This window comes from Dermacentor andersoni, chromosome 5, assembly GCF_023375885.2.
Source record: "Dermacentor andersoni chromosome 5, qqDerAnde1_hic_scaffold, whole genome shotgun sequence".
Lineage (NCBI taxonomy): Eukaryota > Metazoa > Arthropoda > Arachnida > Ixodida > Ixodidae > Dermacentor > Dermacentor andersoni.
In genome coordinates, this window is record NC_092818.1 from 24,553,682 (window position 1) to 24,579,114 (window position 25,433).

A 25,433-nucleotide genomic window follows, 5' to 3' on the forward strand; every position below is an offset into this window, starting at 1 on the left:
TTATCAAAGTCATCATTTTCAACAAAGTACGTGTTATGAATAATTAAACCTTATTAAAATTGCCCGATGGCAGTGTTTGAACACAGAACCTCCAGCACCCAAGCCTGACGCAGAAACCATTACACCACGGACGCATGCGCCGACAGCGGCATAGAACACCGATACTAGCGAGCATGCCTGCTCGTTGAGACACCTCGCATGTTTCGACCCGCAGTTGTACACAAGAAACTGACGCATAGCAAACACCACCTGTGCCACAGGACATTATGGATCACCACTGAAATTTTAAATGATATATGTACCAAGTACTGCGCCTAAATACGCGTATATAATATGCAGTCTCTCCATAATTTACAACAGATAAAATCATTTCTTTGTATAACATGCCGCTCTTTAGTAACGGAACAACATGCAACGTAATGGATGGATGGAAACAATTTTATTTTGAATCCGGCAAATTTGACGACCCGGGCTCAGGTCTCCCATGAGGGGACTTCGAGGCCTTGCCTCGTCGCCGCCTCTCGGGCTTGCTGGACAGCCCACTCTTGTGTCTTGAGGTTGGAGCTGCGCAGAGCATGCAAGGATGCTACATAGGGTAGGAGAAATAGTGCTGGGGAAACGGACGTACCATTACGTACGCAATTTCCTAACGGGCAGAAACGCAAAGATCCCGATAGCGGACCTAGTTTCGGAGGATATCGACATAGGCCGCACAGGTACGCCACAGGGCTCGGTATTATCACCGATGCTATTCAATCTGGCGCTGATCGGGCTGCCGGCCAAGCCACAAGAAATCGAGGGACTCCATCATACCTTATACGCAGACGATATCACCATGTGGGTGAGAAACGGAAGTGACGGGCAAATAGAACAAACGCTTCAAACAGCGGTCGAGACAGTCGAACGATATCTAGAGGAGACAAGGCTAACCTGCTCGGCAGAGCAATCGGAGCTTTTGTTGTACAGACCGACTCGCAGGGGTCGCAAATCAGGCAACTACAGGGAAGATCTCGCTTATAGAGAAGAGATACAGTTAAAGACGGTCGATCGGCAACCCATACCCAAGGTCGACAGGATCAGGGTTTTGGGGCTCCTCATCAAAGCCAAGGGCAACCACGGAGAAACACTCAGAAGACTGGAGGGAACTGTAGCGCAAATCGTGAGGCTAATCAAAAGGATAGCAAACAATCCCAGCGGTATGAGATAGGAAAGTGCGATCAGGTTAATACAGGCCTTCGTCATAAGTAGAATAGTATACGTAGCATTGTACTTGAAATGGCAGGTCGCGGAAAAGATCAAACTAGAATGCCTCATTCGGAAAATATGCAAACTAGCCATAGGGCTACCGACCAGCACCAGCACGGACAAGTTGCTACAATTAGTCCTGCACAACAGGACAGACAAGCTCATCGAAACGCAATGCACGGCACAATACGAACGCCTCTCTTAAACTAGAGCAGGCAGACACACCCCAGAAATACTAGGCATAAGTTACCACCCACAGCAGGATGTCAAGGTGGACATACCGAGAGAGACGAAGGAAACAATGGTAATGCCCCCATACCAAAGAACATGCACGCACAACACAATAAAGACAGACGAGAGAACAGAGCGAAGCAGGTACAGAAAACATTCGGCAGTGACAAAGACGCAGTCTTCGTAGACGCGGCTCAATACAGTCGCAGACGTGAGTTTACGGCAGCCGTAATCGATAGCGACAGTGTAAGACGTGCGCGACGATAAGTACCACAAGTAACGCCACAGCGGAAGAAGTAGCCATAGCGCTCGAAGTGTCTCAGACTAACGCAACCGTGATAGACAGCGACTCCCAGACGGCAGTAAGAAACTTTGCCAACAGCCAAATCTCCCCGGAATCACTAAGCATTCTTCTTGCAGGAGGTCAAGATTGCAAAAGAAAGATATAGATGACATGGACACCCGCTCGCGCCCTCGCGTAGGACGGCAACAACGAGACGGCACACGACGCGGCTCGAGGGCTTACGGACCGAGCTGCGGTCGCAAGTGACGCCCCGGCACCCTCCAGACGTGACGGTGCGGTTTATGAGTCGGAATGGGAGGACAGACTGACCAGATAAAATGACATCACAAAACACTATAGGTTACAGAGTGACATATTCCCGCGACTTCGCCCAAAATTGACAAAAGAACTGTCTGTCGCATGGTGGCAATTGCAAACTAGGACGTATTCGAATCCTGCGCTCAGAGCACATCATATATCCGGATATATATCAAACTGAAAAATGCAACAAATCTGAATCCAGAGCCACTCTGGAGCATATATTATGGGAATGCCGAGTGATATGCAACAATAACGAGAACGCGGCCCCTAGCAACAGCCTTCGCACGCGTTAGGAGGCCGCGCTGGTCAGCCCCACCCTCGAGGATAAACTATGAGCCGTCCAGCGGGCCGAGGAAAGACCCACGGACTCCTGGCCGTCACCTAAACGGGGCCTTCAGCCCTCCTCACCAACTCGCAGGACACACAATAAAGTTATTTCCTTCTCCTCCTCATGAACACACCTGGTCCATGAGCAATTCAAACCAAGAATGCTTCGCTTTACGTAGGTGTCAACTGGCGTTGACTCTGCCTGTTTTATAAATGCAACCAACATAAGGCCCTCTCGAGTAAGTTCAAATCCCTCCCCTCCACCGTTTTTGTTTTCTTTTTGCTTTCTCCAGTGATATAGTTGAAATCGGTTGGCGCAGGACAGGGGTAATTGTAGATCGCAGGGAGAGGCCTTCGTCCTTTGCAGTGGACATAAAAGATGGCGATGATGATGATGATAATGGTGATGATGATAATGATGATGATAATGCCTGACCGGATCATGTATTCGCCGTCCTCGGCTCTTCTTCGCGTGCAGGTTCGTGGCCACCAGCTGTGGAACTCGCTGACAGTGCAGTACGACCGCCAGATCGAGGATTCGGCCGACGAGAGGTTCCGCGTGACATGCGAGTACGCCTTCGACTACTGGAAGACGGTCTCCTTCCCGCTGCTCAACGTCGAGTAAGTGCGTTCCCTGCACGTAACCGAAAGTGAGGGAGAAAGCGCAGCGCCTACGGTACGTCCGTCTTTGTTGATTCTACCCTATAGCAGCACAATGGGGCTATATGCAAAGTGTCAAGCTCCGTCTACCTACCTGCAGCAAAGCGTTATCCGCCATCTTGCCTAGGGCGCGGCAATAAGAAAGTGCTCGCTCGACAACGTAGCTACACGCATAGCTGCTGCTTTCACCCAAGTTCTGCGATGTTCTGCCAGTGCTTTTCGCTGCTTTATGAGAAGCAATGGACTCGTGGCAAAGCCGGTAACAAGCTAGACTTGCTCTTTTCAACGATAAACAATAGAACCGCGAATAAAATAAAATACGCATCTACAACTGTGGCCGACCCACAAGAAATTCTCCCTCTCATTCTCTCGTGTCTGTTTGTTTACTGCAACATCTTCCCTTTACGCCTTACTTTTTTTTCACTGCATCACTTTCGTTTAAATTAGCGCTCCTGGTTAATTCTTGCTTCCGTATGAATAATTGCTTCAAAATGCGAAAGCCTGTTCAGCTTACATGAGGGCAACTATTTTTGTTAGAGTTTTATGTGTGAAGGCCCAGTGCCCCTTTACATACAGCACACTTAGAGATTCTTAAGAGTTTTAAGGACTTTAGTCGCTAAAAAAAAATAATTTCACGAAGGGAATCAAAAACTTCTTACAGGTTGTTGCAGCACACATATTGGTCTAAATATTTCTCACACAAAGAAAAAAAAACACGAAGAAAACGTCTGATAAAACGGCGAGATGATCACGAAATTTGTATTTCGATTCACACTGGAAACAAAAGGAAAAGAAACTCGCTATTCCAGCTTTGCGAAAGTGGATGTCCAGCGAAGCTGGTGAAAACCACCACTGCAAGTGCTGAGGAAGGGTATGCAATGCTTTATGCCTTTATTACAAGAAGTTCAAAAAAAGTTCATGAAAGTTCCTCCAACTAGCGGGATTCTGCAGGACTGATCTGCCATATTCAGAACCCCATTGCCTCGAGTTGTCGATTAATACGCCCTCGCTCTGCGGTCGGCTATAGCATCCTGGTTAGCTCAGATGGTAGAGCGACCACCCCGGAAAGGCGTTGGTCCCCGATTCGAGTCCCGGACCAGGACAAATTTTTCTTCAACTGCGAGGCTTTCTTTCTGAGAAACTTGTATGGGTTTCCTTTGTAGCTTCGTGCTGCAATTCGGGTGGATGCCACTTTTTCCCTTTAATATAGAGTAACGGTAGATATGACAGTAATGGTAATTTTGACAGCACACCGCCGCCCATAGCAATGCTGCAACAAAATTGAATTTAGTAGCTTGGTCGCTAATATTATATACGAATGGCTAGCGAAGTTCCGCCCCACGTCGAAAGCTGGCGTCACCCAGCAGCCTGCGCAACAGCAATCTTTACCGGGAAGCGCATACGGGAAGTGGTAAGTGCTTCTCACTGCTATCAAGAGCGCGGTAACATCAATTATATGGTTCGGATGCTTGTCTTGAGCTTGTTCTTTATTGAAACGTATGCTGTTCTCTATGTTGTATGCGTGATTCCAAAGAATGTATGCACTGTTCGCCTCACTTTGCTGAGTGCTTGTAGGCTGAAACCACTGAACCAAATTGCAACGTCACCAGGCAGTCGTCTGGCGACAACTGCAGACACAAACCTTCCCCAGTCCGGTGCGATTGCGGCACATATTCGCTGCGCAATACCCGAGTGTTCTTTGCAAATTATGTCCTGAAACTAGAGTGACGCTCTCACACATGTTGTGGGAGTGTCGTGTTATATCAGCTACAACGGCAGTAGCTCTGGAGGCTCTTGCGTCAAAGTGGGCCGCCGCTCTGCGCAGCTCCAACCTTAAGACGCAAGAGTGGCCTGTCCAGCAGGCCCGAGAGGTGGCGACGAGGCAAGCCCTCGAAGTCCGCTCATGGGAGACCTGGGCCCGGGTCGTTAAACTTTTCCGGATTTAAAATAAAGGTGTTTCCATCCAGCCATCCATTTAGTAGTTTGTACGCAACCGATGACTGTGAGTTGTCGTCCTTGTAGCAGTGTTCTGGAGCCGACACGAAACCCAGAAGTCGTTCAGACGCGTTCGAACCGGCCCACGGAAGCCTTTCGCAGACTGACATATCACACCGATAACAGATCTGAGGCGATTCGTGCGCTTCCACTGTCCTATTGTACTAAAGAAATTATGAACAATGCGTTCTGATACTCAAGTACGCACATTTTAGTATTCTCCAGATACCCGCATCGAGATCATTACCTTGCACCCTTCCACCGAAGCTTATGCCTATCGTACCCGCCAAGTGCGCCTACAGGCTATCGGCCCGTCTGGGCTTAGGAATAAACAAATATACGAAGGTTAAATTGCTCTGTATTTCAGCTTTGGCATCGGTGTTCTTAAATAAACAATTTTTTTCATTTATACAGTGTCAGCACAAGACGCGATGAGCGGCGATGCGACGCGTTCTGAACTCACGTATACGTGTTGTCGCCGAAGGCTGCCAGCCGCACTAGCCTACGCTTTCCTGCCGGAGATATGTGACTGCACAGACGTTTCGATTAAAATGCATCATTGAACTAAGAAAATGCTGCGTATCCCTTGTGCGAAGAATAAGAAACGGCTATCAGAATCGGCAGTAACAGCCCATACAGCTTCCCAGGTCGGAGGTTCATTTATTACCTCTTTCGAAGTTAAAATGCAATCACAAAAGAAAATCAGTGTCGTGGCACTTCCAACCATGCTATCGAATACAGACAACACTTTCGTACTGGTACAGGCGTAAGCTTTAGTTGCGGGGTGATAGCGCATCTGATATGTCTGTGCGAAATTGAAACTGCGTCTGAGTCTTCATATGGGAAATTATTCGCAACTTCCTATGAGCTGGACTGCGTAGCATGTGTGCATATGTCTTTGATGTGTATCTAACGGGAACTAATTTTCCCATGAAAATCCTCAAAATTCCATGCAATAAAAGAAAAAGAAGGGCTGGCGTGACCTACCGGTGAAGTACAGCGCCTCGGATCTGTTGGCCAGATGATCGAATTTGGCGCATTATAGTCGGCACGGCTGCTGCGCCATAAAAATCCCAAATCATCATCATCAGATGATCGAGTCCTGGTGGTGGCGTATTTATTATTTTTGCTCGTTTTTTTATTGCTCTAAAACGCTCTCTACTCCTTTCTGTATTCAAAAACATATATACGGTAGACAGGCACTATGTATTTCGCGCTCGAGAGCTGCTTTTGGCACCAGTGCCCAGTGAATGCCCGCATGCGGCGCTTGCTCAGCGCCCCAGCATCCCGCTCGAGATACTGGGCCCATAATCCCGCATGGCACTGTTCACTGCATACTCGGGTTTTGCAGTATTCCTATTTGGCATTTAATTACCCTACGTTTCTTCATTTACGCCTCTGGCAGAGGGACGTAGCGCTACATATAAGCGGGGGCTACATGGGGCGTTTTTCTCCTGCGATTATCGCGCGCCAAAAAAAAAAAAAAACGCACTGGCGGGACGCCGGCCAGGCTACATGAGGCGTACGAGCGCCGAACGCCGCCGCAGTGTGGCCAGACAAGGCAAAAATGTTTTGGCTACCACTAAATGAACGAACAATGCTTATGTGTTGTTTGCTTGTGTTATAATTAATAAATTATGCAATAAATACCCCACTAATATGTCTATACACATTACCAGGTATGCTTTCGCCGACGTAGCCATGGTGCTGACCAGCGCACGCGCACGAACTGTTCAAGGGACGGCAAGGAACGGTGAGACGGCTGGCCGCTCCCGCCTAAAACAGACGGAAGTGACTCCGACAGGCACTTCCGATAGCGTCAGACACGTGCGCGCCGCGTCAAAATCTAGCCGGTCCTGATCGGCGGCGGCGGGCGTTTTTCTCGACGCCGGGCGTCAAATCGGCGCCGTGAGGCGAAAATCGCCCCAAAAACGCTCCCTGTATTCCGGGCTATATAGTGCTCCTAACCGTGCCTTTGAAATCCATGTTATTGCACTGTGCCTGAGACCGGTTTGCCTGTAAATAGCTAAGTCCGCAATGTTTACGAATGCATGTAGCACAAAACCACTGTGGAAGGGGAGAGAGAGAGAGAGAGAGCACGCGCAACGCCCTATCGTGCCAAAATAGGATGTTTGTAGCGGCGAACGGCAGACAGCAGCACACGGGACCTGCTAAGCACGAGGTCGCGGGATCAAATCCCGGCAACTGCGGCCGCATTTTGTTGGGGGCGAAATGCGAAAACACTAGTGTACTTAGATATACGTGCACGTTAAGGAACCACAGGTGGTACAAATTATTCCGGAGTCCTCCAATACGGCTTGCCGGCTAATCATGTCGTAATTATTGCACGTAAAGAACCCCATATCTTAATTTTGATTTTTGTCACACGGACCACGTTATCTCCGATCGTCAACTTACAGATCGCATTTGTCCTTCGTTTTCACGGGACGGTGCATGTGCAACCTGACTCGCACAACTTCAATTTACACCCGTGATGCGAAAGGGCCAAATTTATTTCGCCCTTCCTTGCTCTACCGCTTTCCGTTGTGACCCACTTTACTGTTTCGGTATAGGCCATGTGCCGCAACTTAGTTGATTTTAAATCATTCCCCTCGTGTTTATTTTACTTGCCACAAATTGGAGCGCGTGCGTCGCTTTCTGCCGGCTTCGCCGCCACGTGCTGCTAGCAAGTGCCTCTCGCAAGAATCATTACGCAAGTTCTCTTTGCATCCGGAAACCACCCCGTTCCCCACTGAAGTACCACTCTCCTCGGCGACACAAATCTTGCGTATGATACAAGAAGGACTCGCTCACTTTGCCGGAGTCCTCGTTTCGGGGGGGCTTCCCCGTCCTGCGAAGCGCCCCGACACACCGAGCAGAGGTTAACGGAACTCTTACTCAACGACTGTCTCCACGCACACGCTCTTACGCAATAGGGAGGCACTCAGTGCGTGCGCTATTCGTGCTTCTTGAGAATTCGTGCAGAGAACATTTACCACGGCACTATCTGCGTCGCTTTTTTTTCCTTTTACATCCTTCACGGCGCCGACTCCGGGAAACTGACTTCGTAACAGCGAGCTCACTCTTTCTTTTTGTACTTTCTTCTTCCCCTTTTTTCTCTCCTAGATCTCTTCCTCGTGTCGTCGTCTTCTTCCGGAAATCATTACATGACACGTCGACGGTCGGCCGCTTCCTTCTTAAACAGTTTTGTCCTGGTGCGTAACAGCGCGGGAAAAGGAAAGCGCCGTATTGCCCGCGCTATCGCCTTTTCGTAACGAATTCTAAAGAAATGCTCGAGGCGTGCAGACGTGACTTGAATTTAAATCTGAGCTGCCTACCTCACTCTACGTCTTTAGCTAATTTTATGGCAGGAAAAAGAAATGGGCGAGCAGAAATATGTTTGTTCATTGTATGTTTTTTCTCTCTTATATCATGAACGTTTCGCGGTACAATGACACTGAGAAAGGAGGCTTTGCAACGGCAGCTCTATTCAGCTCTTTCACGTCTTCGTGAGGAGTTGTCGACGTTCGTGGCTGCGTCGGCGTCGTCATCGTCCTGTAGTATGACAAAGCGTCTCTAAGCGGCACGGTCTGCCGTCTGGCCGGCTGATCATTGGCGTTGGCCCCCTGTCCGCATCTTATCGGCGTCCTGTCGGCCTAGTGCGACCGGCTGTTAAGGCTTTCCCTAATGGGCCAACTGCTATAAAAGTTCAATTTAGCTCTATTTTTTATAAATGAGTGCTAAATCTCAGCGAAGCTGCAACTGTGGTAATTCTCTAATTTTCATACCAATCATCGTCATCTTAAGCAGTAGCAGCATATTGTCACGTAGTCTAAACGGGGAATAGCACACCAGCAAAAGCTATGAATAACTTAACGGACGTTCTATTGGGCAAACCTGAGCCCGTAAAAGCAACTGGCACTGAAATCACAACGATAGCAGCGAACACCTTCGGCGATTGACAGAATCTGATGTGCGCGTCGGCTTTTATATATCAAACGTCCAAAGTTCCAGCGTAATCGATGGCGCCTACGTGCCTTCCAGAGAGCAGTAGACACTTCGTGTTGCCCATGCGACCACATAACACAAGGTTCGGCGGGAGCATGCACAACAGATAGAAACACCGATAACATTCCAGTAAATTCGAAAACATGCAGGCGCGTCTCGTGCAGAGTGATAACGTTTGACATTTGTTAGCCGGCAAAAAGCGGTCATCGGATGACGATAAGTACACGTGTCAATATATTTATGTCCACAGCACAACGAATGCCTTTGAATTCGGGGGTTTTACGTGTCAAAACCACGATTTACATATGAGGCACGCCGTAGTATGGAACTCCAGATTAATTTTGACCACAACAGGAACCTTAACGGTGCCCCCGATGCACAAGACACGGGCGATTTTGTATTTCGTCCCCGTCCAAATGTGGCTACCGCGGCCGCGATTCGATCCCGCCACCTCGTGCTTAGAAGCGCCACACCATAGCTGTTAAGCTACCGTGGCGGATAACGAGGACCTCTCCCCGCGATCCCCAATTACCCATGTCTTGGGCTAGCAGATTCCCACTTGCACCTGCGAATTTCGTAAGGTCACCACCCCACCTAGTCTTCTGCCGTCCTCGACTGCGCTTCCCTTCCCTTGGCACCCATTCTGTAACTCTAATGGTCCGCTGCCCATCTACCTTACGCATTAAATGGCCTGCCCAGCTCCATTTATTTATCTTAATGCCAATTAAACAATTAGCTCTCTGATCCGGTGTACACGGCTCTCTTCCTTTCTCTTAACGTCGCTCCTAACGTGTTTCGTTCAATTACTTTTTGCGCGGTCCGTAACTTATTTTCAAGCTCCTTTGTTAACCTCCACGTTTCCTCCCGATAGGTTAGCACGGATAGAATGCAATGATTGTACATTTTTCTTTTCGACGACAGTGGTAGGCTGCCAGTGACAATTTGGTAATGCCCCCAGCAGTATGCGCTCCAATCCATTTTTATTCTTCTCGAAATTTCCTTCTCGTGCTCAGGGTATTTGGCCTAGAAAACGTACTCCCGCACAAACTCTAGAGGCTGACTGGCGATCATGAATTCTTGTTTCCTTGCCAAGTTAATGAACAATACATTTGTTTTCTACTTGCCTGTAATAATCTTCAATCTTACCCATGCACTTTCTAAAGTTAAAGTCCTGTATCATTTGTTGCATTTCGTCCCCAGCGTTGCTGAACAGGACAGTGTTCTCTGCAAGCCGAAGGTTGTTGAGATATTCACCGACAATCGTCATTCTTAAGCCTTCCTAGTCTGAAAGCTACAATACTTCTAAGCATGCAGCATTCGAGATATTGCATATGCGTTCCTGCACCCTGCCTTAATAGGTGATTTTCTGCTATTATTACGGCGAAGCAGAGTAGCTGTGGAATCTTTGCAGATATTTGCCATAATACCCATTCCTCCTGTACTCCTTGATTATACAATGCCTCCATGACTGTTGGTAGCTCTACTGAATCAAATGCCGTTTCATAATCTCTGAAAGCCATCTAGAGAGGCTGATTGTATTTCGCAGATTTCTCAGTTACTTGATTGATCACACGGACGTGATCCATCGTAGATTATCCATTCCTAAAGCCACCCTGTTCTGTTGGCAGAGTTAAGTTAAATGTTGCCCTGATTATATCAGAAGTTATATTGGTGAATATTTTTTACAATTCTGAAAGTAAGCTATTCGGGCTGTAATTGCTCAATTCTTTGACTTCTCACTTCTTATGAATAGCTATAATGTTGCCATTCTTCCAGCACTCTGGTGCTCTTGAAGTCTTGAGCCATTGCGTATAGAGGGAAGCAAGTTTTTCAAGCATACTATATCCTCCATTTTTTTATAAATCGATTGTTATACCATCGTCTCCTGCGGTGTTTCCACGGGAAATGTTGTGCAATGCCCCATTTAACTTCATCGCTAGTTATCGAAGAAGCCTCTGTATCCTGTTGATCACTACTTCGAATGAATGTTTCGTGGCTGCTTTGGGTATGGTATCATCTGCGTGAGCACCACTTCTCCCTGGGGTCCGATAATGGCGCAATCTTGCCACGCCATTGTTCAGGAATGTAACGATTCTTGGTAGGGCCAAGGGCAAAGAAGAGCGAGGAATCCTGGAAGCGTACTACATCAGTTTATTCGGAGACGACTGCACTAGTACAACCTCGGTGCACTTACTAAAAAATATTCTTTTTTAGGTCGGTCGCGATAGATGTGATATCTTGTCTTTTCATGCTCTGTGATTAGTGGTGCTGTTGTTGCGCATGCTCTGCTCGCTTTGCTGGCATTAGGCCGTTTCTAATAACGCTCAGTTGATAGTCCAGTCGTCATGGTGTGAACCCCTCTTGTTGTCTTTTGTCTTTTGTGACTGGTTTTTCCCTTCAATTACCAGTGTAGTGGGGTCGACCGGCGAAGGGCTAAGTCCTGCGCCACCTGTGTCGAAACTAATTTTGGACGATATCTTCCTTACGTTAGATAAAAAAAGAAAGCTTCCGGTCTTAGGAGCGTCCAGTACAGGAGAGAGCATTAGCAAGCCACCTCCAATATATGTGGGCCCTTTTACCTGGTCGACTCTAAGCAGTGGTGACAGGCCCTCAGAGACCAGCTGCCTTTCACTTCTTGATGGCAAGTTTCTAGAACAGCAGAGCAGCACTCCAGTGTGACCATGAAGGAAATGAAGATCCACTCGATTATGGGCACATCCACCATATTTTTCTCTCTGTTCGAAATAAATAATCGTCAGCGTCACCAAAATCGCGTACTTCACAGTATTTTTCCGATTGAGGATTTAGAATAATATTTCTCATGAGACCCCTTCCACGGAGCAGTTTATACAGTGCGGATGATGGAGAAAAGCACTGTCTACTCTTCTCATCTTCGGAGCACTGGCCATGCTTTACAAAGCTTTGACAAAGCTCTACGTGCTTCGCCTGGCCTTACTCTCGAAGGCCACACTGTCTTTTTTTTTATTCCAGGAAAAAGAAAAGCAACCACGTACACGCACGCGCATCGCGTCTAAATATTTGTTGTGGGTTTATCTGCGCTCTACAGGGGAGTCTTTACAATACTAAATAGGGTGCTTACGAATAAGCATAATCAATCATATTTTTGTACTCTGCCTTAAGCTGCCCTTCTCGAAATAAAAAGAAATATCAGGCAGTACCAAAGAAAGTTCTCAATTTTCTGCGAACTTTACAGGTGTTACAAAATAACCGAGATACAATGTAGGAAAATGTACTGGGCAAGCACGCGCAGTGACCGGATGTACTGCAATAGCTTCTTTCTGTCCTCGCCCTCCCTCCCTCGCGCAGGGTGAACACGGGCACGGCGGTGGTGTTCACCCTGCCACCACCGCAGTGCAGCATGGAAGTGCGCCTGGGCTACGGCCTCTCCGGACCCCGGGCCCAGGGACCAGTCACGGTGGGCGACCCGCTCACTCTCGTCATCACCATGACAAGCGTGTTGCGTGAGTGTAACGCGGTACATTCTCTGCGGCAAATGAAGTGTCGGCCTTTTTGACTCGTTCGGTACAGTGCATGCTGAGAAGAGTGACAGACACAAGGAGGACTGTATAATGTTATTCGTTTATTTAACACCAGCAGATGCTTGGAGTGCAGACATTAAGTCAAAAGTAAATGGCTTGGCGGGGTATGCTCCCCCCTCTCATCGCCTATGACGTACGATGCAAGAAGAAATTCAGGCAGAAAAAAAATTATGCAGAACCTCCGCTGGAATTGTCTAAGTATGCGTAAGCATTATGCCTCTTGCTCATCTCCACGCGTACGACGTGACCCATGTTGCCTACCACGATTGAAGAAGCAGTAAACGGTACATTAAATGTATGCTTTATTGGCCTTGCAATCTGTTTTGGCTCTTAATCCGACTACTATAAACCATTATTAACACTTAACGCTCTTTAAGGCCTCATCCATCCTCACCAAACCATTATCAACAGCGATCAGACCCACGTAACCCCGCATCACTCCTTACCATCCTTATCAACTCATAGACTGCTTATCTGTCTGCGTTGCGCGACAACGCATTCAACGCGGTGCAACACCTTAATATGGTTCAAATACATTCACCTTTCACAAGCGTGTGTGTTTAACCCATTAAAAGAATGCCAGTACACCCTTCGGTAAAAACATTTTTCTTAAACTACACACTAATACATCATCAGTTAAAACATGGATGCATAACAAAGGTATTTTTGTTCCGTGGTCCATTAACTGCTTCTTATGCAACAAACCTGAAACCATAGAGCGTGCGTTTCTATATTTCTGGGATCCCATCTTTTTCTGTGATGTGCTACAAAATACGTTAAAGAAAGAGTTACCTTTAGGTCCACATGGAATAAGATTCTTACGGGTAGAAACAGAGGGTTTTCCGTATGACGCTATAATACTCCTGGGCCTCCACAGTTTGTTAAAAGCTAGAAGGCAGTTCAACAATGCTGATGTCAATTCGCGACCTACACGTGATCACTTCATTGAAGCTGTAGTACGGTTCAGGGATGTCCATCGGGCACTCCCTGAACAGCCAACGTGGATTGACATGCTAGATAAATTGGCAGCATTGAAAAAATTTCATTATGTCGTGCCAGCAAAATTCTTGTTGACATGTTTTAACTTTTGTGTATTGTTTTTGTATAATGTCGAAGCCTGCAATAAAGAAAAGAAAGTGTGTTTAGCCAAGTTGGTAAGACACTCGGCTTCGGAGTGTGGGGTTGTAGGATCGAAACTTACCAGCGCCAAAGTTTTTCTTTCTTTGTTTCATGGATGTTCGAATTATTCTTTTGATGGAGCGCATCCTGTTACGCATTATGGGTGGACCGACAGACAGATTTCCAGGGTGAGCCACCACTAATGCGGTTACACTTTAAAAAATAATAATAACACTGCAAGTGTACGGATAAGTGTACAGCTAAAGAATTATAGTACTGCAAGAATAGCTCGTATCCGCATGCGTGAACATGCATCCTGTGTCAGTGCATATTCATTCAGATATTATGAAATCGTCTTCACACGAAGTCGAGAGCGACAATCTAAATACCTTAGCACGTGTCATGCGCTCATGTCCATATTTCTTGCACTGTGCACACTGCCGAAATGAGCCAACCGCACTTTCAGAGAAGTAATAGGACTAAGGATTCCGCGTACAAAGTAGAAAAGGAGAAGTACGGCGACAACGGAGAGCTGAACCAGGGTAAAGATCGGAGTGGCAGTCTCTCTCATTTTCAATTTATTTGTTTTTCAAGAACGGCAGGTTTAACAGGAGACTGCAAAACCGCTTAGGGTGCAAGTTTATCCGCATGGGGACAATAACTGAAAACCACTTTTCTTTTTTTCAACAGCAAGCACTGAGCTTCCACAAGTTTGCCCTTACGACAAAGCCCTAACCTGAGCAACGGTGTAACAAATAATTACCGTAAAATTGTAGTTAAGGTTTATAGAGCCTGTAATTTTGTGCACCTGTGGTCTGAAAGTACTCAGCTGCTTACGGAGAAGCTCAGCGAGAAGGTGGGAAAGCTACAGTGAACGACTCAAATCCGACATGCCAACAGCAGCAACAAACAGTATACAATGAGTCTGCTCTCTGCCGACCCGGGGCGATCTTAAGTGCCAACAGAACAAATGGAGGCTTGGAGCTCTTGTTCATAAACAACCATGAATGTGGGGTTATGCTCTTCGCTCTCATAAGAGCCTGCTCCCCTTTTGCTCCGCCGCACTCAAAGATAGTTAAGCGCAGTATTGCAAGATCTTGCATAAAGGCGGCCCTCATCAGGTCTTGTGACCACAAAGTAGATGCAAGTTTCGAATCGCAAGTAGCTAGGCTGGAGCTCGCAGGTTTCCCAACTACCGTGTTTGACTAGCATCGCTGAAAGCCTCGCCGCAGGCCTTGGAAGCAGGCAATGGGCAGCCGCTAAATGTGAGAATAACTCAGGGCAAGTGGTTCCGGTTATCCCGTATGTGCATCAGGTTGCGCATAATCTCAAAAAAATTGTCAGCTGGCCAGGCGTTAGGTTGTCTTCACTGCCCGAAATGAGTTAGGTAGCCTGTACCAACAAGTCAGTCGGGTGACCGAGAGCAAAAAAAAATGTTCTAAAAAGCAGCACAGGTTTTGTTGATTGTTGTGACTGTCTAGTTTATAATAATCCTCCTTCATGCAAGCGTTTCTATATCGGTCAAACGGTGCGGTGCATCATTGACCGTATGCGCGAACGCTCAAACAAGGTTCAAAAACAAGCTATAGATTGTCAATTGTCACTGCATTACAATGAATGCGGCCTCAAGCCGTCTTTTAAAGATGTGACCTTGTCAAAATACCACGATGACCGCGCACTGTGCATTGTGTGCCTCGTCTACACTCGCAGGTGACGTTGACATCCTCGTGAGCAACTGCGTGGCCCACAACGGAGCCGACCAGAAACTGCAACTTGTCGATGTCCACGGGTGAGCGCTGAAGTGCACGTGTGGGGCGTAAGCTTACAGTGGACTCTGGCGAGGGCGTTGTGAAACATGACCTTAACGAAATTTGAGATCATCATGTAGCGTTCTCGTTTCCGTAGGTGGAGGGAAAATGTGCAACCTTCCCTGTGATGTTACACGCACGTGATTGCAAGAGACTTTTGAAGGCAGACTTGAAAATCGCAACATTTCTTAGATTCACCGCCGGGGCACATAACGTAAAGTTATTCCTAACTGTTTCTAATTTCATTTCTGCAATCAGCCCTCCACGATTGTTTAAAATGTTTTCGGGCATCTCCCATTTCGTCTGCTTGTCATGCGACGTCACAAAACCGCGAAAGCTCACCACGTGAATGTGATGCATTACGAATGCACTAATATGCCGAAGAAAATTGAGCTATTTTTTAGGAATAGTCTGAGTCAACCCCGTCCCGAGAGGGATAGAAGACGTCTGCCTACCGATTGATCTGGCACTAGCTACTTGGAGCTGTCCGGGAGAACGAATTTTTTTGTGCATATTAAAATTTTGCCGTGGTGGTATTAAGTTGTCCAGCCCTTTTGGCACGTATAGACCTTTTCAACGGGCGAGGAGGATAGGGCGCGCGGAGAGCCTTTCCTCCTCTCTGGCTTGGGCGATCCGGCGCGGCGCTGCTTGAAAGTATTGCTGTCGCGTGCTGCGGAACGATTTCGAGATGTTTTAGGTCGTACTTTGTGAAATTTACGCAATGTCCGTTCATATAAGGTCGTCAGGGGAGCCTTTCGGTGCATCGGTAACTACAGTAGGCGGAAATATCTCTTGGCGCAAAAATGTGACGCGCTTTATCAGCTGCGGTTTACGCATATTATCAGTCGCGGTGTGTGTATGTATTGTGAACTATTTTGCTTATATCGGTTTTAATTCAACAAAGAAAACCGGTGTCTCTGTATTAGCAGCATGAAATGGTAAATCTGCTCCCTATCTGATCGCTTAGCGTAGGGAGTAAAGCATAAAGCATAAGAGCGCATGCTCATGCACGGCCAACCTAAGGCAACCACGAAACATCTAAGCGGCAGGCGCTATCAAAGATTTGTGATGCACCGGCATCGTTCTCACGCATTTCAAGTCTAGTAGGCTTGAAATTACTATATGTCCACGCTAGCCTTCCTGCATGAGGCCGATGGCGCTGCTCAACACAGCGATCACTGCGGTTGGTGAACCAGCACGATACATATGTAAGCTATGCGCTTCGGCATTGCCTTTTTGGCCTGTATACAGCTATAATGTATGAGAGGGATCGCATAAGAGAATGCGATGCCTATTTTTGAGGACAAAGTTTCCGTAATACGTGTGAGTGCGTCGTAGAGAACGGAACGAACTCAACCGAAAAAAAAAATTCGGTTATAATCCTCTTTCTCGAAAAAATCAAGAGAAAACGGGCTAACGCCGCAATACGACCTCACATGGTCACGCCGCACAACGTTTATAAATATATAACCGCTGATGCCGCATGCTTGGACCATGCGGTATATAGAACAAAGATATCTGTAATCCAGCACCCACCACTGCTTAAGACGCTCGCGCAGTTCGTAAACAGTCCCTTTGCTGGACAAACTTAATTCAGACTGTAAGGTAAGCTGCTATTACTTGCCAAAACTATTTTATTTAGGGGCGGAAACCTCATCCATGGAACCAAGTAGTCACGCAATGTAACCTGCAGCGAACAGTTTGAGCACTTGTCAAAGTATAACATCACAGCTCCTATCGTAGCAGAACGGTACCCACGCGGTTGCGATCGTCGCGTATGTTTCACAGCTCCTAAACCGCAGCTTAGAAATAGAGGATAATACTGCAATAAGGTCCCACTAGTGATTAGAACATTCAGAAGTACACAACTGATCTCCGAGGTTGATTGTAGGCTCAAATATGCGCGCACACATCGCGCTGTGTGTGCCATCCACCTCAACGCCAGCAGAAACTCCGGTTATGACGCCTTGAACCACTTCAGCACGTCTCACAGAACCGTTTACCACGTAGAAGACGCACGCCATACTAAATGGACCACACGAGCGCGAAAAGAAAAGCCAGAAACTACCGCCTAGCGTATACCTGCATGCAAAAGACCGCTTTCACCCAAGCCAGTATGGCGCTGCTCATAGGCGGCGCCACTGCGTTCACAATATGGCGGCGCCTATGAAAAAACGGTCTATACGACATCGCTCTGCCAACTCTTGTTCGCTGAGGATCCGCCTTAGTGGCATTTATAACCTTCCCGTGCACGCCACTGCAATTTTCGACCAGCCGCGTACCGCAAGCTCAGCAAGGGAAAGTGGACCAATCACGGACGCCGGCACCACCCTCCACATCCCGTTATCTACTTTCACTGCGCTAGCTCGGCACCCCATCGAGACCCTCTCCACTTCTGCGTACTCCTCGCTTCTTGCCAGCCAATTACATAAGAAAAACTTGTCGGGCAATTCTGTCAGCTGTGGAAGCAAAACGGGACCTCCTATAAATGAGCAGAGTATTTGATTGGGCGTTTCAAATAATGCTGCAGGTCACAGCCCGATGCTTGCATCGGTGGTTAGGTAAATTATGCCATCAGGAGATTAAAAAAAATATGGGATTTTGCGTGTCAAAACCACTTTCTGATTATGAGGCACGCCGTAGTGTAGGACTTCGGTAATTTCGACCACCTGGGGTTCTTTAACGCGCAGCTAAATCTAAGTACGCGGGTGTTTTAGCATTTCGCCCCCATCGAAATGCGGCCGCCGTGACTGGGATTCGATCCCGTGACCTCGTGCTCAGCAGCCTAACACCATAGCCACTGAGCAACCACGGCGGGTGTCAGGAGATTGGAATAAAAACATATTGGAATAGTTTTATGCTACAGGACCCCAGTTCTCTATGTGAACTTCAGTCAATGCCGTTATCCCGTTAGCTCGTTTTTCTGTGCGTTGCTACAACAAAGTTTAGTTGGACAATCAAGCCTTGTTTCGCCTTGGTTCTGCTAGTACTTCATATTGGATCGGGTTCTGCATTTTATTCTAAAACCGAAAACCCTAGAGAAAGGTCTGTCGAACTTGTTTTCTAAAATATGCTTTCCACTGTAAAACGTCGGCACTGCAACCTCATAGCAACGCAAGATGCATGCATAATGTTTTTGCTCCATTTAAGAGCTATATATCACTTTTTTGCGTGTTTGGAAGCTATAGACACGTTCGCCCTGCCGTACGCCTACAGCGTGTTATGGCGGACATGACAAATTGGGTGCTTGAAATTACGCGTTCATATATACTATACAAACGCGCTCAACATACACAAGCACACGCAGTAACAAGTGACTAAAGCGTCTCCTCGAGACCATTGTTTTCGAGAAGGACTAAGAGCGCCGTCTTTGCTCGCAATGCACTACCATCACTGGTCCGAGCTCCAAGCACGCGGTGCAATTCTAAAGAGCTGTCATGCATTATGATCCCTGCAGCGACGAATGCGCTATCGTATTGCAGCGCGCTCAACCGTGCGTCGAACCTATCGCTTACTATGCTCCCTTTCCGTGTGCCGCCGTCGAGGATGCTGACGCACTGCGAAGTCGACGCCTAGAGCCGCGGCCGCTCACTTCGCCACGGTCCGCGCGCACGGTTCTTTCCCACGAAGAGCGGTTGAGAGCGCTGCAATACGGTAGCGCATGAGCGCAGTCACGTGGTTTCATTTCATATTTCATGGGCTTTCTTTAAATGCCGGAAAAAATCGCCACGCAGCATGTACGTTGGCACAAAAAATTGGAGCGGTCGTTTCTGAACCCCATCACAATGTAACGAAATGCACTTGGCCCTAAAGTGAATTCTTTAGAAAAAAATCATATTTGATCTTAGTTAATTGACCAATTAGGTGCCATATAAAAATATACCCTAAGGAGCGCCACATGATGGCAAAACATATGTCGTTAGTTTCATTCAGTTGCGGATAACCACTTTTTTTCTAATCCTTGGTTCAAGTTACGCAAAACGCTATGTATGCATGATTCCTTTCGTGGCTGCTCGGCCGCGCAGGTGCACCCTGCAGGAGCGCCTCCTGAGTGCCTTCCGAGGCTCGCATTCCACTCGTGCGGAAGGGGGTCAAGAGGTGGCACTGTTTGCCTTCCTCAAGGCCTTCCGCTTCACAGGCAGCCGGGCGCTGTACATCGAATGCGACGTCCACATGTGCCACAGCTCGTGCCCGGTATACGCACACGCACTTTGTTCATTGGTGCTTTTTTTTCTATTTGTGTTCATGAACTAGCAAAGGGCGTCTGATGACGCTTTTGAAAGCGAGAAAACGTGAGAGGGAGGTCTATCATCCACCGTACTGTAGCACGAAGCTGCTAAGGAAACCCCACATAGGTTCTGAAAATTTTGTGGATATCCAGGGAACTAACTTTGCATATTCCGTGTCCCTGCACTTTTTTTTCAGTAGTTGAAATATTCGCCCTACGTCTGCTAGCTTCCTAGTTAGCTCGGAAAGTAGAGCGACCGCCAGCAGTGGTCTCGGCTTCGATCCCCAGGATGAATTTTTCTTCAACTGCGAATATTTCTGAGACGCCCGTATTTAGTTCCTTTGTAGCTTCATGCTACGGTCAGGTGGACGATAATTTTTCTTTCCTCTCATTATCCTTCCTCCACCTTGCGAGTTCCCGCATAACTGATTTGCCACATTTACTTCGAGTTGTCGAACAATTTTCCCTCGCTCTGTCGGGTGAATGAAAATTGCACCTTTCTTCATACTTGAGGGCTTCCGCAGAACTGATTTGTCACGGTGAAGAGAAAAACGTGTCACGTGATGGCGGCGGTACGAAGGTGAGCAAAGTATCCGCGAGGAACTTTGCGTAGTGACTCCTGGATATTTTTTTGTCATGTTCACAAAATGAGACCACTGCACTCTTACACTCTCAAAACGGTTGCACCCTTTGGGGTGTATATTTGTCCCACAAAAATATTCATCATCTGCCTTGCTTGCGTTTCCTTTCATGAAAACTCGGCGCTCGCTACTTTCCTGACGAGAATGCTGCGTCACACTGATAACGCGCATGGCGTTCGTGACTGGGTAGTACCGGGCTCGCAGCGTTAAAGAAAGGAAACGCGGGCAAGACATATGGCGATTATCGTTGCGGGACAAGATAAGCCCCAAAGGGTGTAAATTTTTCTAAGAGCGTAGGCAAAGTTGCACCCTTTGAGGTGTATCTCTGCCACACAACAATAATCGTCGTCTGCCTTGCTAGCGTTTCTTTTCTTGAAAACGCCGTGCCCGCTACTTTCCTGTCGGGAATGCAATGTCATGCTGATAACGCGCATGCCGTTTGTTACTGGAAAGTACCGGGCTCGCCGCGTTAAAGAGAGGAAATGCGGACGAGACAGATGACGATTATCGTTGTGTGGCAAAAGGGTGTAATTTTGCTTCAGAGTGTGTGTTATACAGTCACCAATACGGTCAGTGATCGTCTGACCAAGTCTTGTGACCGAAAACGAGCCGGTATTTACATTCGTCAGCACGTAGCTTTTCAAAGTCAGCGCTTATTGTGATAATGCTGGAAGGAGTTGAAGACTTCCGCCACACGGAGTGCACGATCATCTCATAGAATGGAACGTAAACTGCGCAACACAGCGCTCTCGCCGAAAGCAGAAAACAAAAATCAAAACAGGTCGTGACGCGGTCATACATTGTCCGTTTCGTCTACAGTGCTTTCTCTGTTTCGTTCATCGTATCTCTCTGGCTCGTCAATATGTTGCCTCGTGAAGCTGAAGAAAACGTCCTCTTATCTCTTTCGGACAAACACACCCATGTGTTTATCAGAAATCAGTGAATGATCGTGTCCGGCGTACGCTCACGCGTCGCGAATTATCTCGCGCCCCCATCTCAGTCGCCACCGAGCTTGTCGCGTTTACGCCCGACCACCGAGCGTAATGTGCTCGCGAGTGCGCGGCAAGCGTTGTAATAAGGCGCGTGCTTACCGACCGGGTTCTGACCCGCGCGCATTTGTTTCGCGGCAGACGCAGCAGTGCTCGTGGCGCCAGCGCCGGAAGCGATCAGCTGCGCCCACGCTGGAAGGCAACGACTCGGCGACGCCGTTCGAGACACTCAACTTGTTCCAGGCCCTGGAAGTTCTCCACACTGACGCGGACGCCCAGCAGAGCCTGCCCTACTCCGGTTTGTGTCCACCGCCCTCCCACCCCTCTCGTTGCTCCGCTGCATACAGTTCTGAGGGGGCCTAGAGGCAGGGAGAAAAAGGCGGCGAAATAATTGCTTCGTAGCTAGAGCTATTCAGCCCATTGTGTTCCGCTCAACCGCCCCCCCCCCCCTTCTTTCGCGCCGAATACCACACCCATCGTCAACCCCTTCGTGCAAAGTTGGGCGTGGCGCTTTGCATTCGCCGTCACGCCGGCCGCTCTTCCGGTCTACGCCTTCCGTCTCCTTACAGGCTCCTAAAAAATGCTCACTGACACGAGAAAGACTGTTGATCCTGTCACCACACACTGAGTCGGCTACGAATGCTGCGGCAAATTTACCCGTTAGTGACTTAGACAACCTCGCTTCACCAACGCAACTCGAAGGATGTTATGCTCGAACTCGATTCTGGCAGAACTTGTCCCACCAGAGAGAATATAAAAAGTTATCCAACGATATTCTCCCGAAGCCTTCGAGAGACATGCTTGATTCTTCCTTTCTCTGCGATAAATCATATCGCATTTTGATAGCGTATCACACACTCCCTGCCCCAAAATGATCGAAACTGTGGAGTCCGATTTGGGTTTGCGATCAAAACGTTCGAAGCTGATAAAGCAGTGATTATGCGCGAATAAGCACCATGTTAACAGGGGAGTAAATGTAGCCTGTACAACTCCTATATTCTTGCGGGGGCAATTTCATGTGGTGTCAGTCTCGTATGTCGCACAAGGTAGAGGAGAAGGGAGCGTAATGCCAATTCATAACTTAACCACACAGACGCGCGAGGTTACGAGCATCGTCAGAGGAGGCGTGTCCTTGCCTCGTCCACGTCTGCGACGCGATATTGTGGTTACTTGCGTGCACATTAATAATCCAAGACTGGGGTCTTCTCACACCAAATGCTCCCACAATAAATAAAGCTTTGTCAGGCAACTGTTCTAGCTTTATTTTATTTGCATTTTCAGCGTCATTAGGTACGTGCGGCAGCATATCAGGTTAAGAATTCCAGTTTTGTGCAAGTTGTGTAGCGTCGGCAAATGTGGACACCACACCTTAACTCTCAAAAGAACGTCATGCACGAGAACTCAGTTCTACTCGGAAGACATCCAGCCACTTCAGTAATCTGAAATTTCTGGGATGCGAAAGATTGGTCCCAGAAAGATAGACTCATGTCACGGGACTAAAGGCTCAACGATTACTCATGACAAAAGCAGAATTGCTAGCTGGGCAAGTTGGTACTTTTGTACAAGAAAGCAGGGGTGGGAGAATATTGAAAGTCGTGCATAAAATCGAAAATTGCACGCTACCTATTCGAGTCCTAAAATGGTATTAGGTATATTCGAAGGTCGGAACTAACCAAATATTTCGCAGCGACTGACAGTCAAAGTTGGGTTACTGTTCTGCGTCTGCTAAACAAGTTGTTGCAAATTATCACAAGTGAAACAAGCACTTTTTTTTCGAGGCAATGAAGAAGCGAAATGGGTGATGCTAAAATTGTTTCCGGTTTCGCTGCGCAATCCTAAATGAAAAGTTGTGATTTGTTGCTCGTATTGTAGTTTCGTGTTTTATGCAGTCTATTCAAGTAGCAGTTTTATCTTTTACGTTACAACCAGTGATCTTCATCTTGAAACGAACTGTCTTACATGTGTCTAAGGCACAAATGTCCTTCACCACTTCCTTATTTGCTTTTTCCACAGCCTGTGGTCTTCTTCAAAGGTGATTTATTCAGTGTTTGTAGCAAGCTAGACTCAATCTATTCTTGGAAAGCTCGTTTGCGACCAGGCTCTAAGGATATTCGGAGACTGTTCACGCAGTTTTTTTTTTTATTGAGAATTAGCAATGTTGTGTTTAAAACTGATCCTAATTGTTCCTGGTAATTGACTATTTTCCCCTCATCAGTAGAAGCATGTTTCCTAATTAAATCGAAATAGATGTACCTGCTATAAATGTGTCTGCGTTTTCCTATTCAATATTCGACTCGGTACTCGATACTTAATATTCGTATTCAATTCATATACGAAAAAATTTATTTTCGTCCACCTCTACAAGAAAGTGAACATCGCGAGAGCTGAGGGACACTGGAATAAGACAAGGAAATCACTTGTCTTGTTTTTTCCGTTGTGCCTTGTTTGCGATGTAAACTTTCTTGTAAAAGTGACGCGTGACTCCGCACTGACGTTGCGAACAAATGCTTAGACGTGCTTGTTGCAACTCTCTTCTTATACGTACTTTTCTCAGACTAATGTAGGTATAATACAGGTATATTGGTATATAAGCCTAATATAAGCTTAATCCGAAATGTCAGTGATATGCTTTAAAAGTGATTATTTTCAATAGTACCTCATTCGAGGTATTACTTTTGTGTGAATGGGACATAATTTTGCTCAAAATGAGTGGCAAAGAGCCGTTCATCCATAATTCAAAGAACTATGTTGTTGTTTCTTTCCCGTTCTTGCCACTACAGATTCCAGCGGCAGCTTGGTCTGCCTCAAGGCGACGGGCTTTGCTGCAGGAGTGGCTCTCATATTCCTGATGATGTCTTTATGTTTCGGTCTGTCGGCCTGCACAGTCATTAAACTCAAGGGAAAGAAGCCGACAAAATCCGATCCACTCGAAGATGACAACCAGCCTCCCGACTACTGAGCTCTCCAAACCAAGCCTGTGGGGAAACAAAGTGACCAAAACGATGATGATAGCCACCGGGCACAGTCGACGCTTTTATCAGCAATATAAATATGATGAAAATCACTCGCATGACGGAAACAGATCGGCCATGACATATGCTCGTAGTTTTGATCTAATAAGGCGTCATGAGCTCAATGCTGAATACGGAAAGCGGGGCAGTGGAGTTGTGCGTTGGTAAGCCAATAAGTTACCAAACTCTTTGCGGGTGGGGTTATACAAGCCTCAAGAGGCGTGCGCTAATGGTACATTCAGCTGATCGAAATAAAGCGCTCGAAAGACACGCTGCTGGTCCATTCAAAACGCTCGAAGTCGCTATCTCCTTCGACTTGGTAACGCGAGCCGAGCAAGATCGGGCGGAGCTCCGGTCGCGTGATTTCTGCAACTTTAGTTGTTGGCATCGCGTCGGCCACGGCGGTGCCAAAGAGCTTGCGCGTCTTGTTAGTTTACAAAAAAAGCAGTGATCACCAGTTTCCTGTTCCGTCCTCCACATCGGCTCCACATCGTTGCAATCCGAGTCAGAGCACGGTAGGGACCACTCGAATGTACCATAAAATGTTGCACCAAGTTTAGTCTATTAAAGTATTTTTACAAGATTTACTCTGTGTTTATTTGCCAGGAAAGTGGTTTCCAGTGTCGGAGTAGAGCGCAAGCTTCTCTTATGTTTAATTTCATGCCCAAACCATTGTCTCAGTACGATGTCATGAACGTCAAAGTGTTTCCGCACCTATTAGCCATTTTTCTAATGAAAATGTTCTCAAAACTGCCTATATAGAGTACTTAGTTTTGTTAAAACGCAATGTTGTCGTTGATCATAGATAAATTATGAGTTAGTACCGAGAAGCACTGTGAAAATATAGTGAAAGCACGACGATCTAGAGAAGAAGTCTAACTTTCTAATGTAACTTAACTCAGCAACCATCTTCAATATCCCTTTCAGTGAACGTAAAAACTACGACAGTGCTTCTCGCAAATAACATGTGTGCCGAAAGGATCACTGACACTCAGGTTATATCTATC

At 47.1% G+C, this 25,433-nt stretch overlaps 1 protein-coding gene across 1 annotated transcript in view; it reads left to right on the top strand.

Annotated features, from left to right (window-relative positions):
• Nucleotides 1-25,013, top strand: part of LOC126529965 (uncharacterized) — a 39,565-nt gene extending 14,552 nt beyond the window's left edge. Inside the window, exons 3-8 of the mRNA XM_055070210.2 lie at nt 2,787-3,028; nt 12,398-12,552; nt 15,460-15,538; nt 19,583-19,751; nt 21,557-21,713; nt 24,196-25,013. Of these exons, the coding sequence (XP_054926185.1) occupies nt 2,787-3,028; nt 12,398-12,552; nt 15,460-15,538; nt 19,583-19,751; nt 21,557-21,713; nt 24,196-24,374 (981 nt within the window). The 3' untranslated portion in view covers nt 24,375-25,013. The remainder of the gene's footprint in view (nt 1-2,786; nt 3,029-12,397; nt 12,553-15,459; nt 15,539-19,582; nt 19,752-21,556; nt 21,714-24,195) is intronic.
• The last annotated feature ends 420 nt before the right edge of the window (nt 25,014-25,433 follow it).